Below are 15097 nucleotides of genomic sequence, written 5' to 3'. Positions count from 1 at the left end.
TTTTTTCACTTTAAATCGATTAAAGTTTATTCCTTTTATGTTTATTACTTTAGATTTTCTTGATGAATGTCTTTAGTTTCATGTTCTTTAAGTTTTCTTGCATAAAAATCTGAACTTTTATATTTTTCTTAAACATTAATTTAATGGCTTTTTTGCTTCTCATTTCCATGTCTATTAGTTTTATTTTCAACATGAGTGGGTAAGTTGATGTTTTGGACAATGGACGAAATCGTAATAAATTGGACTAAATCGGATAGACCTAAAAACTTAAGAATTGACGCCCTAAAGGGAATATCTAGACAAGTGAGATTGAGAGGTAATCTTATTGTGTACCAATTTATTAGTCCCAGATTAACCAGTAAAATCGAGAGATAAACCAGATTAATTTATCTAAGTTGGTAAAATTGAGATTGAGAGATAAAATTGAGCCACTTAGTAATTTAAGCGATTTAAGTTCCTCATTCGAAGACCAATAAACCACATCGAAATCAACCAACTATAGTTAGCCATTTATTGGTTAATCTCATAGTTTTGTACTATTTACAATTTGGTCCCTAGATTAGCATATTTCATTTTCTTGCTAAACTTTCTTGTTATGATTTGTCATACCATAAAATCATACCAGTAGCCGCTTAGACTTTATAATGTACACTATTTATCACTCAATCACCATCTTCTTTGGGTTCTAATACAGAATGACGCGGAAGCAAATCAAATTCAAGTTGTTTGACTCAAAAATGAAAGATTTGGATATGAACTGAAAAGAAAAAATAAAAAAAAAAATTAGTATTAAAGAAATTGAAAATAATTGAGAATAAAAAAATTAAAAATCATAAATAAATAAGAAATTAGAATTAAAAAAGAACAAAGTGGAAGATGGATGAGTAAACCAATGGATATGATGGATAAAAGGATAAATGTTCAACTGAACCATTTGAGATATAAATCCCAACAAACTCAAGTAATGGGTCTAATCAACCCTCCAATAAATAATATTTGACAAATTGAAGGGTGAAGAATGAATTCTCATGACTCTTTGAAGAAAATCAAGAAGAAAACTACTTCTAAAAATCACAAGAAAGAAATCTTACACAAGAAATAAACTCCCAGAGTTGAAAACTTTATTAATGAAAACAATTGTATCCTTAGTGAACAATGAAGAAGCCTTTATATAAGCTAGCTAAGTACATCCAAATAAAACTATAAAGTACACTAAAATTATAATTAATCTAAACAAGAAGTAGTTTTAAACAAAATTTTCTTGTTAACATAAAACTCTAAATAACTTAAAATACTTAATAATTATAATAAAAAATCGTAATAGAAAATAATAAAATAATAAGAGATAATAAATACAATGTTGGGCTCATGTATAATAAAAATTAAGCCTAAAACCCGAACCCAATATGAAATGTCTAAGCTTATGGGATTGATTAGGGTCCTTGAAATGAAATGCCTAAACTTGTTAACATTTTCCACATAGGCTTGTCATCATAGAATGAGAGTTTAGGCTCACAAACAAAATTAATCCCTTCTAATTCATCCCCGGTCCAAAATCTATCATCTTGAAGCTTCAACTCTTCTTATCGAATTTTTTTGTGATAAAATCTTGAACGAATAAATTGAGTTTTGACTTTAGCTGCTTGGATTTGGATCTCGTGATTGGACCTTTAAGGAAATTAATCTCATCTCTACTATGGCTTTGAATTGGACTGAGCTGCGTATATCATGTTTGACCCATTAGAATATTTCGAGCTCCATCAGAATTATAAATATTACAACTACCGATACGCTTGTAGTAAAATCACACTTTAAATTTGCTTTATAAAATCGGTTGTTTTATGCGCTTGCGTGCATGCGGTTTCTATACCAATAAATTCAATAGGTAGTTAGGTACAGATACTGATTCTTTTGTCTAATAATAAATCTACATATCATCCATCCACACAAGCATGATAATCGACTAAACGCACAAGCATTAATTTTACAGCCATCTGTCACCAACATAGAGGAAAATGTATTTCAAAGGACAAAGCCCACGAGCTTCTTTTAAAATCCAATATCCAATATCATTTAATCTATCCAACTATGTTGGCAAAACAGTTGCTTAATACTTATTGCTCCTTAATAGACAAAAACATTGAAATAATAGAATCCATATTAAGGATAAATAATAATGATCACATTCAAATACTACAGCACATCATTATAGTGAATTGAACCTTGTACAAACGTAAGAAGGCCTTCACCGTTGAAGTCTACCATACTTAGTTGTCTACGATACTTCACCTCAAACCTTGATGCACCAGGCCAACTTAACTTATTAACTTAGCAACAATTAAAAGCAACTTTCCGTAACCTCTTAAAAAATCATTAATACAAACAGATTTAGAAAACGTTAAACCTTCATTAATCTAGGCAATGTTGCATGCTTTTATCTCACCTCTAACTCAATGCATATCAGAACACATCATTTCCAACTCGGATTCTATCTTGATACTTTGGTATAGAAACATAAAAAATATTTGCTAAAGTTGTGTGTCCCATTCCAATAATTTTTCATGACTAAATGCTCATTTTCTTTTCTTCACCAAAACATTTATCGCATCTTTTATGGATAATTATTGTTTGCATGATGATTGTTTCACTCCTAAAGCTCATTAAACTAACTCTATAAGGCAGTAGTAAGCGCAATGGTTCAAACAACAAACTTAAAGCCATTACTTTTTCCTCATGTATAATTTTACAAACTGCAAGATAATATAAGCCAGTTGGCATCTTACCAACAAAATTTCCAGCAAAATTGCGGTAAAAACAAGAAAGCTATTACACATTGCAAATAGATGAGAAATTCAAGACTTTAGCATATGAACAAAGAGAAAAGGACACCAAAAGAAGATAACAATTTTAGTATAACAACATCAGCAACATTTGGAACGTGAGAAATAATTATCAATTCAAACAACTGCAGAAAAACAAAAAGGAAATAAAGAGATTAGGGATGTGAGAGCTTAGAAGGGATTAGAAATGGAAAACCATAAAACTGCAGTCAATGCATGTCTCTTCTGTCGATGCCACTCGCTTCCTCTCGACATCCCCCATCACCATTGAGTACTGTCGCTTCTTAGCTACTGCTTTTGAACCAGACTTGGAGAACCTGAAGAGTTTGCCAGCATTGGAGAAAATGATGACAGGAACCTCTGCATCACAGAGAACGGCGAACTCTTTTGACGGGTTCAGTCTACGCTCACCACACCATTGTTGATACACAGTACCAAAATTTTATCTAATCTTTAAATTAGTAAAATTTAAAATTAAAATGAATTATATTATCACTTTCTCTTATCTAATCAAATCCCGAAAGATAAATTTATTATTATACTAAGAAAATATTTTAAAATTTTGAGTAAAATGTATTGGTTTAAAATTTTCAAAAATATTAAAATAAACCTTTTCGATCTTAAATTTAATTTTTAAATTTTATTTTAAATTTTACTGTTAACTTAAGTTGTTAAAAGTATTAAAATGTAGATTAAATTTTATCTAATCCTCAAATAATTAACTTAAAAATGAATTACATTATCACTTTTTCATATCAAATAAAGACATCTTATTTGAGATAAATATTACGACAATATAAATTTTTATATAATGATTTATTTGATTCACCAACTTAAAAAAAAAATTATTTTAGTCATTTATTTAAATTAACCTTTTTTAGCCTTTATATTTACCTTATTTGTCAAATCACCCCAAAATGAATAAAAAGATTAGCGTCTATTAATTTTGTTGACATAACATACACATAAATTATCATGACAACAATTAGTTAATTTTTAATTCTTTAAAATTCAAAAAAACTTTAAATTTTTTAAAATGATTATATTTATTAAAAAGTAAAAAAATTATTTGTTTATTTTTAAAATTAATTAATAGTTAACATGGCTCTACGTGTGTCAGCAAAGTTAATAGACATTACATCTATTTTAGGTGATTTGACAACAATAAATATAACTTCAAGGGTTAAAATAGTCAAAAATTATTAATTTGAAAGTTAAAATAATTTTTTATAAAGTTAAAAGACCAAATAAATTATTATAGCTTTGATTGAAACATAAAGCTTGTAAAATGTCTTATAAGGTACCTACTGTAATACATTTTACAAAGAAAAAAACTTGATTTTGCTTTGACTTTAAAAATGACTTATTTTGACTAAATTATTTTAGAAAAAAATTATTTATGTAAAGCTTTTACATAAAATAAAAGCAGTTCAAATTTTAAACTCAATTTGTAATTTATCAATCCAACATTCACTTTTGTAAAAAAATAGTTTAAGTTGAAATTAGAATTTATTGATCCAACGTTGACTTCTTCTTTTTTAAGTATAACTTGAGTTGAAATTATATCTGTAAAAACAAGAACCCATACGTTAAAATTATAAATATGCTATTTTCTCACAAATAAATGAAGTGTTTATATTAGATATAATTTTCTCAAAAAAATATATTAGATACAAAAGAAAGTAAAATTAAATTAAATTGAAGTATTTAAAAAATAAAGGTGTAGTTACATCTTTTTATTAATTTAATTTTTTAGTTAAATGTGGTTATGAAACTTTCAAAGAGAGTTAAAATAAATAAATAAAAATGTTCAACGAAGCATAAAGTATATTTAAGGTTATTAAATTATTAGTAATATTATATTTTGGTCACTTCACTTTAAAAATTATAAGATGATTATTAAGTTATTTAAAAGTTTTCGTTTAAATCATTGAACTATTTAAAAATTTTATTTAAGTTATTAAGTTGTTAAGTTTTTTTTTTTTTAAGTTCGGCTAACAAAATCCAAATTATGATTTAACAATTGGTACAGTGGATCAATACCCATCAACGAGCAGAAGAACATACCTTAGATCTAAGTTAATCTGACAATTAGTGTGTAAGATTAGAGAAGAAAACTGTTTAGATTTTGGTGCATAAATTTGTGATGTTCAAATTTTTTATTAAAAAAACTTAATTGTAGAAGAGAGAGAATGAAAGTTTTGATTGGTGCAGACGATGCAAACAAAGAAAAACATACAATAATAATTTTAGAAATCTAGTGACATAAATAAAAACTTTCGAAATAATTTAATGACTATTGTTTTAACTTTTTGAAGCTGATTGATCGAAACGTAAACTAACAGTGACGGCAGGGGCGGATTTAGGGGGGCTGGCAGGGGTCCCGGCCCTCCTAAAATATAAAAATTTTATTTGGCCCCTTAAATTTTTTTAAAAATTTTAACTTAGTAAAGATAAAATTACATTTTGGCCCTCTAAAATTATAAAAATTCGATTTAATCATTTAAAAATTATAAAGATATAGATTATAAAAAATTAAAATTTCATTCGCCCCTAAAAATTTATTCTGCCTTCGCCTCTAAGTGATGTGATAACTTTTCTGGCAATTATTGTATATTTCTTGCTGATAGAATAATATTTATTTATATGCAAATAATTTATCTTTTATGAATTATTATATTTAAAAATATAACATTTTAGTCAGTATTTTCATAAAAAATAATTTGAGTTTACTTTAAAAATTAATAATTAGATTTAATTATTTTTAAGATATTAACGGCCACATCGTTAAAAATTATAAATGATCTTATTATGAACTGCAGATTAATCTCTTCCACTGCTCAAAATTGCAATTCCTCTTTTCTTTTTTACCAATATACAAAAAGTAAATTAAAAAAATTTAAAAATTAACCAAAACAAAAGACAAAAGAAAAAAGGTAAAATGGGTGGCCCAGAAAATAAGGGTAAGGGAAGCTAAAACGCGAAAGTCGTCTGTATCTATTCGATTTTCTTTGTCCTGAAGGCGAATCCTCAGAAACAACACGGTCCTCAAATTCATTGATCTGACCTAGAAGCTATGGATTCTAATTCCCAACAACCAGGTTCCGTTCCTTTTTTTTTTCTTTTATGATTTTTAGGGTTTATCGAATTTTCGATTCAATATACACAATTTTATGATTTTTTTAGGGTTTGACTAATCATCGATTAGATATACACAATTATAGACTTATTAGATTCTTGATTTTTATTTTATTTTTTTCGCCGGGGGGGGGGGAGGTAGTTGTTTTTGCTTGGTTGGTGATTTGGTTGAGGAAACTAAGAATCAATCTTATTATGTTTCGAATGAACAAAAAAAATCTAATTGTGTTTCGAATTTTGGGTTTTTATGTGGATTTTTAGGGGTTTGTTTATGATAGAATTCGGTCAAGAAATTGAAGGATAATTAGCTTTGTTTAGGCGTTAAAAAAATTAAATATTTGAAATTGACTTTTTTCCCCTTCTGTTTTGGTTTTGTGCAATTTGTTTATGTTTGACATTCTCAACTGCAGCTACTGGTGTCTCTCCACCTAAACCATGGGAGCAAGCAGGGGGCTCAACGGGTGCTGGACCCTTTAAGCCGCCATCACCTGGCAGCACAAGTGATGTTGTTGAGGCATCCGGAACAGCAAGGCCAGGTGAACTTGTTTCTACTGCTGATAGGACTGCAGCTGTGAATAGAAATGCTGTTGGTAGGCCTTTACCCAGCAGGCCTTGGGAGCAACAGAACTATGGAAGCACTTACGGAGGTAAAGATTTAATTTGTCTATTATAATACAAATGGTTTTTACTTATTGTGGAGCTTGTCTAAGTTGGTGTTTGATGCAGGTTATGGTTCTGGTTTAAACTACAACTCAGCATATGGTTCTGGAATGTATGGTTCGTCATCATATGGTGGAATGGGTTCTTATGGTGGTGGATTGTATGGAAACAGCATGTATAGAGGAGGTTATGGTGGTCTATATGGGAACTCTGGAATGTATGGTGGTGGAATGTACGGCGGTGGCCTTGGTGGTGGCTTTGGGGGTCCTATGGGTGGTTATGGAATGGGCATGGGTCCATATGGTGAGCAAGATCCAAATAATCCTTTTGGAGCTCCCCCATCCCCACCAGGCTTTTGGATGTCCTTCCTCCGTGTGGTAATTTATTTCAATTGTTATTATTTATTATCTGATTAAATGTAAAGAATATCATCTGTTACTTAAAATGTCCAATCTATCTGTAATGCCAGCCCACCACCTTAGTTATCATTATTCCCTTGCTCTGTTCTTGAGCTCAGAATATGCAGTCCAGGAAATATTCACGTTTTTTTATCATTTCACTGGCCATTTTCTAAAGCACTAAAATATACTTGTGGATTATGAAGGAGAAGGTATTAGTTGTAGTTTAGGCTTAGTTCAGCGTAGATCGGGATCTTTTATGGAGTGCTTCTTTAACTCTAAAATGTCAGAAACACTTGACGGCTGTTATTTAACTCTGACAACCAATTTAGATTCTAGGTTATAATGAGCTGATTATAATTTATTTGGGAGTTCTTTTGAGGTGACTATTGCTCGACTAAAAACTTATAAGTCTGTCCCTTCGTGTGAATTTTATTTTCACTTCTGATAATCGCTTCCTTCACTAATTGCAGATGCAAGGTGTTGTTAACTGCTTTGGCAGGATATCTATTCTGATAGACCAGAATACACAAGCATTCCACATGTTTATGACTGCTCTTCTTCAGGTGCTGCTTGCCCATTTGTTTTGTCCAAAAGTTCATAATAGTTGAATCAGTGTTCGGTTTGTGGAATTTGTAGCATGCTGTTGACTCATGGCATATCGTTATTTGCAGCTTTTCGATCGCACGGGATTATTGTATGGAGAGTTAGCTAGATTTGTGTTAAGACTGCTGGGAATCAAATCAAAACCCCGAAAGATCAATCAACCAGGACCAGGTGGACTCCCAGGACCCCATAACCCTCATGGGAATCAAAACTACATTGAAGGGCCAAAGGCTGCTCCCAGTGGTGCGTGGGACAATGTATGGGGAGAAAATGGCAGCGCCTAGTTTGATTATCAACGGTGGCTCAGCTGAAGCACACGCACCAATTTGAGTACCCTGCTTGATGAAGACCAGGTGGACCTCATTTGAAGAATGTGACCGAAGTTTTTCTACAATTGCATATTCCACCTACTCTCAATAGTGTTAAAAAAGAAAGATTGAAACTTAATAATAGCCCTTAAATGTGTGCTTATAGGTATCTTGACACTAAGGCAATAATAATTATTATATTTTTGATGATAAGTGAGTGTGATATTCTTTCCACGGTTAACCATATTCTAACATTTTATTATCAAATCATACAGTTGTTGGCTTGCAAACCAATCAACTTTAACTTGATTAACTAACACAATCTAGAATTAGCAAGCGCTCTTCCAAAAAACCAGAATGATTGAAGATTACAAACAAAAGAAAACCAAAAGTGTGGCAGTATGTTATAAACCAAACACAAGTGAGGTAGTAAGGCGCCTTTTAATGACCTTGTCTTAAAACTGAATGCAATTCCAATAAAATTAAAAAGTAAACCTAAGAGGTCTCATGCTGTATGAAAGGTGACTCAAGTTGACTCATCATAATCTATGCCGTCCCAATTAGGCCCTATAGACATTACTTCTTCAGCCTTGATCTCAACGTTGCATCTATACAATTTAAACAACTCCAATGCTATATCTGATATCCTGCTATTCCGGCTCATGTACAAAACGGAGAGCTCTTTGCAGCCATCTCTTAGAGCCTGCAAACCTTGATGACATAAGTTTCGGCAGCGATTCACGTGGAGTTTCTTTAAATTATGGCAGTTTGATCCGATGGAAGCCCAGCCTAGAACCCTAACCTCGTGACACAATGCCAGGTTCCACTCCTGAAGTTGAGGACATCCTTTTGCGATTGCAACAATAGAAGCATCAGTAACGCTTCTACACGTTCGAAGATTAAGGATTTTAAGCCTTGCTGCAAATCCATTCCCTATTGCTTCCAATCCATTTCTGAAGTTTGAGCAACTTAAACTGGCGATGTTCAAAAACTTAAGCCCACCTCCACTAACAATGGACATTATTCCTTCGGGTTCAAGATTACAACATTCAGCATCGATGTAGACCAGAGTTGATGAACAGCCTCTTAAGCCAACACCACTTACTCCCCGGCAATTTGATATCTTAACTGCTTGAAGTTCACGGCATCCTTGAGAAAGAGCTCTCAACCCAGAGTCCGAAATACATGGGCAATAAGCAAGATTCACATGCCTCAAAGCCAAGCAAGCATTAGCTAAAGCTTCTAGCCCGGCATCAGTAATGCTGCATCGGTAAAGACTAATAGTAGTCAAGAAGGGACAACCATCACCAACTAGGGAAATCCCGTAATCGCTGATTTTAAAACAACAGTCCAGACATAGGGTTTGCAATTTCGAACCATAGGGTTTCAAGTAGCTTAGGGCCGAATCCAGTATCTCTACGCAACCGGAAAGGGATAAATACTCTAATTGCTGAAAACGGGCAAGAATCCTGTAAAGATGGAATGAGTTGATATCGGTACAGCTCTGAGATAACGAGGAAGGGCCAACAATGCCGAAAGAACATGGAAATTGCAAGGACCGACGATTCAAGTTTTGAATATTAAGCCAGCGGTGGCAAGTTAGGCCAAATGATTCACGGTCAGTCCTACAGTCAAGAAAATTGAAAATAAAACAGAGGCAATCATCAGGTAGGAGCATGATCGAAGTAACACCGTCCATCAAAGAATCTCCCATGTCAACCTTGTTAGCACTCGTCTGAAGGCTGTAGAGCTCGGATCTTTATTGTAAACTTCCTAAAAGCAGCACTAGATGAGTCGGGAGAGTCAAAACCACAAAGGGCAGGCGCATCTCCATACCCATACCCTACATGAACCCCACATTTACGGCAAAGTAGTTTAGTTTTTGATCGATGACGGCCCCAACTGACAGGAAAGCAATGTACCTCGTCGACTTGTGTGAATCGACTAAGATCAACAGATAGAAAGGAGATAAGACCTTTCTCTACGGATTTGCGATATTCAGAGCCTATGCTGGTGGCGATTCGATTGGAAGAGGTCAAGTTCAAAGGGTAACCACAAGATCCACAGCTGCATGTATCATCAAGAAATAAGACATTACACTACAAAGCATTGCCAAAAACGATGGAGCAAGGGGTCTATTATCGACCAAATGATGATGAACAAGATCACAAGATCTTTCAATCATATCATTACAAGACAAGAAACTAAACCTACATGATGAGATTCAGCTATCTTCATTACAACTTAGGAGGGCAAATAATCGGCAATTAATGAATAATCTGGCACTAATAAAACAACCATAATCTTGTCCAAAAACATGCATCGTCCCCCTAAATAACTAAACACTAATAAAACCCAGATGAGGTGTAAACAAAAGCATTGGGAGGAAAAGGATATGAAAGGGGTATTACCTGTAAGAGACGTGAGCTTGGGACATCCTCTCTGAATATCTCAGCAGGGAATTAAAATGGATACCATTTTAGTGAAGATGGATGGCTGCAATGGCAGAATCGTTAATATGATCGGTGGGGGGGCCAATCAGATCGGGAAGATTGTGTGGTTCGGTACACAGATTACAGAGACGGGGAGTCTGGGTTTTGTCTTTTTTAACATTCGGAGAGGCTGTATTTTCTTTTCAGTTGTGTCGAGTTTTTGTTGTCTTCGGGGATACGTTTTATTATTATTATTATTATTATTATTATTATTATTATTATTATTTCACGCTAAGAGATATAAAAAAAAAGCAGTAGAAATGACTTTTTAATCTGTTTATGTGAATAATTGGGATTTATTAATTTATTTTAATTTTATAATAAATTTAATATCTTGATTTTAATTTTGAATGTAAATGTAATCAGATATATATAACATTTGAAAAACATTTCATAGAAAATGTTTTATAATTAAAAAAGAATATCAGAAAAGTCAAACTGGTATTCTTTACACGTGTCAAAGCTCAAGATGGGGGGGTGTACCAATAAAATCAGAAAAAAAAATCAACGCATTTAATTGAGAATCAATCCCTAATTTCGCCGTTGACTTAAAAAGAAAAATCTATTTAGGACTTAAAAAAAAGATTTAATCCATCCTTAATTTTGTAAGAAAGCAATAAAATCAATAGTCTCTTAATTTTGTAAGAAAGCAACAAAATCAATAGTCTTACTCTTATGGCAACTTCTTAAAACATTGGATGGATGTTGATCCCAAAACTCAGAGGCAGCAGTATTGATGAGGTGTGAATTAATAATATCTGCTTTGCTATGTTTTGAAATTAGAAATTCGAAATTCTTCATACTCCAACTTAATTCAACAATGATAATTTTTTTTGGTTTTTTTCTTAACCAAATCCAAAAAACTTTGTGTTATTTACATGTTAGTCCAAAGTCTAAAATATGCAAAAAAACTGAGCCCAATAAAACTCAAAACACACACAATTGCAGGTGTTGAATTCCATCAAGTCAACTAAGCATTCAAGATGAAAAGGGATTAAACACCCAAAACAAGGAATCTAATCACAAATTTTGCCTTTTGGTGAAATCCCTTTCAATGGTTTCCATCATCCCAAATTTGCAATACAAAATAAATCTTTGAACTCAAGATTTGACCCCCAACTCAAACCAGGTTCTCAGTTCTCACCTCAAAAAGGTATTCTATTTTCCCTCATATACAGAGTGAAATCCCGAACACACCGATAACGTAGTAAGTAAGCAAGCATTAGCAGGCTTTATGCGTCATCATCATTGTCTGCGTCAAAATCCCTCATATCAGCATCTTCGCCATACTGAATGCAGTTATCTATTTGAGCCAATGCATACTGTATGCTGTAAAGGAGAACAGGCCAATATCATAAAAGATAAACACAATATCACTTAACAACCTACTCTCCTCTACTGCAATGTTTGGCTCTAACCCAGAAAGCAGATCAAAGGGAGTTATATAAGATGTAAAACCTTGGCAATCTATGTGCTTGTGTCCTGTTCGTGTATTTTGTCATTTGTCATATTATGATCATATTAAAAAGCACTTTATATAAATTTTGATACATTGATAATTTGTACCGTATAGATTTTGAGATGTGTGTATTCATGTCGTGTTATCCAACATCCGATGTCGCATACAACGAGAGAAAGAGAGAGAATCAGAGAGTGAATGTTACCTGCTTTCCTCCTCAAGTTGATTGGAATGAAGCTAACCATGCTATATTCATCCACCTAACATGCAAAGAAACAATAATGTGATCAGTATAGCATGATATATAACAAATCCAAGCAATTTTAAGCCTTTTTACAGTCATATGCAAAATTAAAGAATACTATGCAAAGAAGGCAAAATACATATGGCTCCATATCAAGGAATAATGAAACTACTGAAAGGTGAATATACCCCCTTAACTTAGAGATGAAAACCTTGCTACAAAGAAAAGTATGTTATGCATTCACTTAACTCAAAATCCATCCATCGTAATTTCGTATGATCACACCTAATTGGAACTTGAATGAGTAAGTGTCTCACCTGTTCAATCAAAGATTTATTTAGCTTTTTAAACCAAGGAGCAATCCATTCATTCAGTTCTGAAAGCAGAAATCGAGGCTCTGGATCCAAGTAGCTATGAACAACAAAGAGATAATGGTTAAAAAAATGAAGAAAAAGAAGCCCCAAAAAACAAACTGAAAGATGAAAAATGCTCACTTTTCGACATCCCTCTTGCTTGTTACTAGGTCCATTTTTGAGAGGATATTAACATGTGGTAATTCAAGCTGGACCATTGCAGAAAGTGATGCCATGCATCCACTTACAAACTTAGTCACATCCGCGATGAACTGACACAAAAAAAAAAAATTTAAGATGGTGAATGTGCATAACCAATGATAAAGATAAGCCAAGGAAACTAGAAAAAATAAAGCAGACATGTGAGAAGATGCATAGCTCAGACAAACCTGAGAATCAAGCAAATATACACCACACACATTAAAGTTCTTGCGTTTCAAGTGCTCCACAAAGTTACGAAGCATCGGTACATGTGAAAAGAGCTCTATCTGACCTATAAGTTAATTGAAAGTCAGCGAATCTAATCCTCAGTAGTAGTACAGTTCAAATATATTAAATCAAAGAAAAGAAAGCCTAATGCAGAAACACAATACCCAAAACTTATACCCTGCCAAGGTAAAATGCAATAAACTTCATAGTAAATTTCTAGAGTTTACTTGTAGAATACTATCATACATATCTAAACGAGAACAGATACCTGGGCAATCAAAAACCAGATAGTCATCATCCAAGTAATAGTCCAATTCTTCAGCCAGCCATTCATCCAGATTTTCTTCAAGATGTCTAGTTGGAGGTTAAGGTTTACATACGTTGTTCCACATTTTCATTGTTTTTTTGAAGTAATCCATGTCCAACAAGGGTAAGGGATATGAATCTCCAAGGATTCTCCCAAAACTTGGGGGAAACTGAGCATACCATGTTGAACACATACTTGTATCCAACACTCACACCAAGTTTGAGTAACATAGAGGTTTAGAATAATGTGACCAAAAAACAATAAAAAAAAGGTTACAATTTTGCTCCCTAATCAAAGACGGAATAAACGTGCAACTCTTTGTATGATAAAATATATAAAACAGAAAGCTGAGAAAATTGGCTGTTGAATCAACTAATCAGTAAAAAGCTCCACAAGAAATAACCCACATTGATATAACAATGTAACAGCTTTCAGATAACCATAATAATAGCAACAAAGGCCTTCAATTAACAACAATTAAGATACAATAAAATGGAAAAAGGATACTCCATGCAGTAAATAAGACCACCATTTGGACCCAATCCAAGCTCCTCCATAACATCATCCAAACTAATTAGCTCTCTTATATCTGCAAAACAAACAAAACTCAGTTGCAAGAAGATCAGAGGAAAAAAGAGAGAAAATGCCAATGAAAAACATTCAAGCAGAAGGTTGATTACACATAACTACCGGATAGTTAAAATTTTCAGCAGCAGGATCAAGGTTCACAATATGTATTGACCGTCCAAGGGTTTCACAATGCTGGTACAGACTAGAGCAGTAGGTTGACTGGCTCCAAAAACACGGATACTCACTTTAGTACGCAATTATACATCATGATGTAAATAAAAACTCATTTACTAAGCAGACCAAAATCAAACGATGATCTTATTTCCCCGTTCTCCAAAAGACACTGGAAATACAGGGAAGATAGACTCCATCTCAAGCCTTAAACAGAATAGTCGATAGACTAGCAGACCTTTCCACTGCCTGCAGGACCAATAACCAGTTGTGCATATCCCATTACAGCGTTCCACACCGGTCAAATTGCTTTACTGACTCAGAATGAACAGATTGAATTGAAGATGCGCAAAGACGCCACAACCGCGACAGTAATATATGCAGCACACCACACACCGACAGCAAACAACAAATTCAAGAAACTAGAGTGGCCCATATACAATGGCGATAAAGATACTCAAACATCAACTAACCTGATTTGTCAATATCAAAGAACAAAAAAACGGAATTAAATGTTAATTACATTATGCATAAAACAGGGAAAAATGCCATTATCAGCTTCCAGTATCGATAGCAATGTTGATAAAACAACTTAAACATAAACTCAATAGAGGAAATAAGCAGATGAGAATGCTGTAGTTAGTACTTAAACACTGATCAATACAAATGAAACCAGCTTTATCCAGTTTTTTTGTATGAATACTAAGCCAACAAATAATTATTTAAAAAAAAACCCAAAAAAATGAAGTGTAAAATAACGTCATATTTGACAACCCATTATTAAGAAAGTAAAACAGAAACAAATTTGGACTAAATTTCTTCATATAGGAATTTTGATCATCCAAAGAACAGCAACATAATCGAAAGAAGCAAACATGCAAATAGTTTCTCAAAAAAAGAACCCCAAATTAAAAAAAAAACGAAAAGGAGCTATTATTAAGATCAAAATCATTAGATTACCTGAAATTTCCTATTTGAGAATGGAATTGAAACGAAAGGGGGAGAGCCTTTATTTTGTAAAGGAGCAGCCTGTTTAAGACCACCAGGCTTCAAACTCACTCAATGTTATTTTAAATTATTTATTAAATAAAATAAATAAAGGATATTTAGGCTTTACTGCTT

General features: G+C 33.0%; 4 protein-coding genes across 7 annotated transcripts; 1 reads left to right on the top strand and 3 right to left on the bottom strand.

Annotated features, from left to right (window-relative positions):
- Window positions 1-5670: 5670 nt before the first annotated feature.
- Window positions 5671-8163, top strand: LOC108473741 (peroxisomal membrane protein 13). The gene is made up of 5 exons (XM_017775474.2): window positions 5671-5941; window positions 6389-6625; window positions 6705-7015; window positions 7510-7602; window positions 7711-8163. The coding sequence occupies exons 1-5, from the start codon at window positions 5917-5919 to the stop codon at window positions 7924-7926; spliced, it is 882 nt and encodes a 293-aa protein (XP_017630963.1). The 5' UTR covers window positions 5671-5916; the 3' UTR covers window positions 7927-8163.
- LOC108473740 (F-box/LRR-repeat protein 12) lies at window positions 7850-10626 on the bottom strand. The gene is made up of 2 exons (XM_017775471.2): window positions 10362-10626; window positions 7850-10017 (listed from the first exon to the last, which is right to left on the bottom strand). The coding sequence occupies exon 2, from the start codon at window positions 9662-9664 to the stop codon at window positions 8477-8479; it is 1188 nt and encodes a 395-aa protein (XP_017630960.1). The 5' UTR covers window positions 9665-10017; window positions 10362-10626; the 3' UTR covers window positions 7850-8476.
- LOC108471619 (uncharacterized protein At4g08330, chloroplastic-like) lies at window positions 9675-10387 on the bottom strand. The gene is made up of 2 exons (XM_017773212.1): window positions 10362-10387; window positions 9675-10017 (listed from the first exon to the last, which is right to left on the bottom strand). The coding sequence occupies exons 1-2, from the start codon at window positions 10385-10387 to the stop codon at window positions 9675-9677; spliced, it is 369 nt and encodes a 122-aa protein (XP_017628701.1).
- A 737-nt stretch (window positions 10627-11363) lies between the features above and the next one.
- On the bottom strand, window positions 11364-15061 carry LOC108471183 (uncharacterized). Of its 4 annotated transcripts, XM_017772792.2 has the most exons (11): window positions 14936-15061; window positions 14214-14448; window positions 13915-14023; window positions 13742-13823; window positions 13196-13281; window positions 12888-12991; window positions 12640-12770; window positions 12463-12556; window positions 12111-12161; window positions 11828-11832; window positions 11364-11771 (listed from the first exon to the last, which is right to left on the bottom strand). In XM_017772792.2, exons 2-11 carry the CDS (start codon window positions 14256-14258, stop codon window positions 11675-11677), a joined length of 804 nt encoding a protein of 267 aa, XP_017628281.1. In that variant the 5' UTR covers window positions 14259-14448; window positions 14936-15061; the 3' UTR covers window positions 11364-11674. The 4 variants fall into 4 exon arrangements, with proteins under 4 accessions (XP_017628281.1, XP_017628279.1, XP_017628280.1 ...); XM_017772790.2 differs by lacking the exon at window positions 11828-11832 and having other exon boundaries at window positions 12107-12161; XM_017772791.2 differs by lacking the exon at window positions 11828-11832 and having other exon boundaries at window positions 11364-11694; window positions 12107-12161.
- Between the last annotated feature and the right edge of the window lie 36 nt (window positions 15062-15097).

The sequence above is a fragment of the Gossypium arboreum genome, chromosome 11 (genome assembly GCF_025698485.1).
Source record: "Gossypium arboreum isolate Shixiya-1 chromosome 11, ASM2569848v2, whole genome shotgun sequence".
Taxonomy (NCBI): domain Eukaryota; kingdom Viridiplantae; phylum Streptophyta; class Magnoliopsida; order Malvales; family Malvaceae; genus Gossypium; species Gossypium arboreum.
This window is presented reverse-complemented; position numbering and strand designations above follow the sequence as displayed.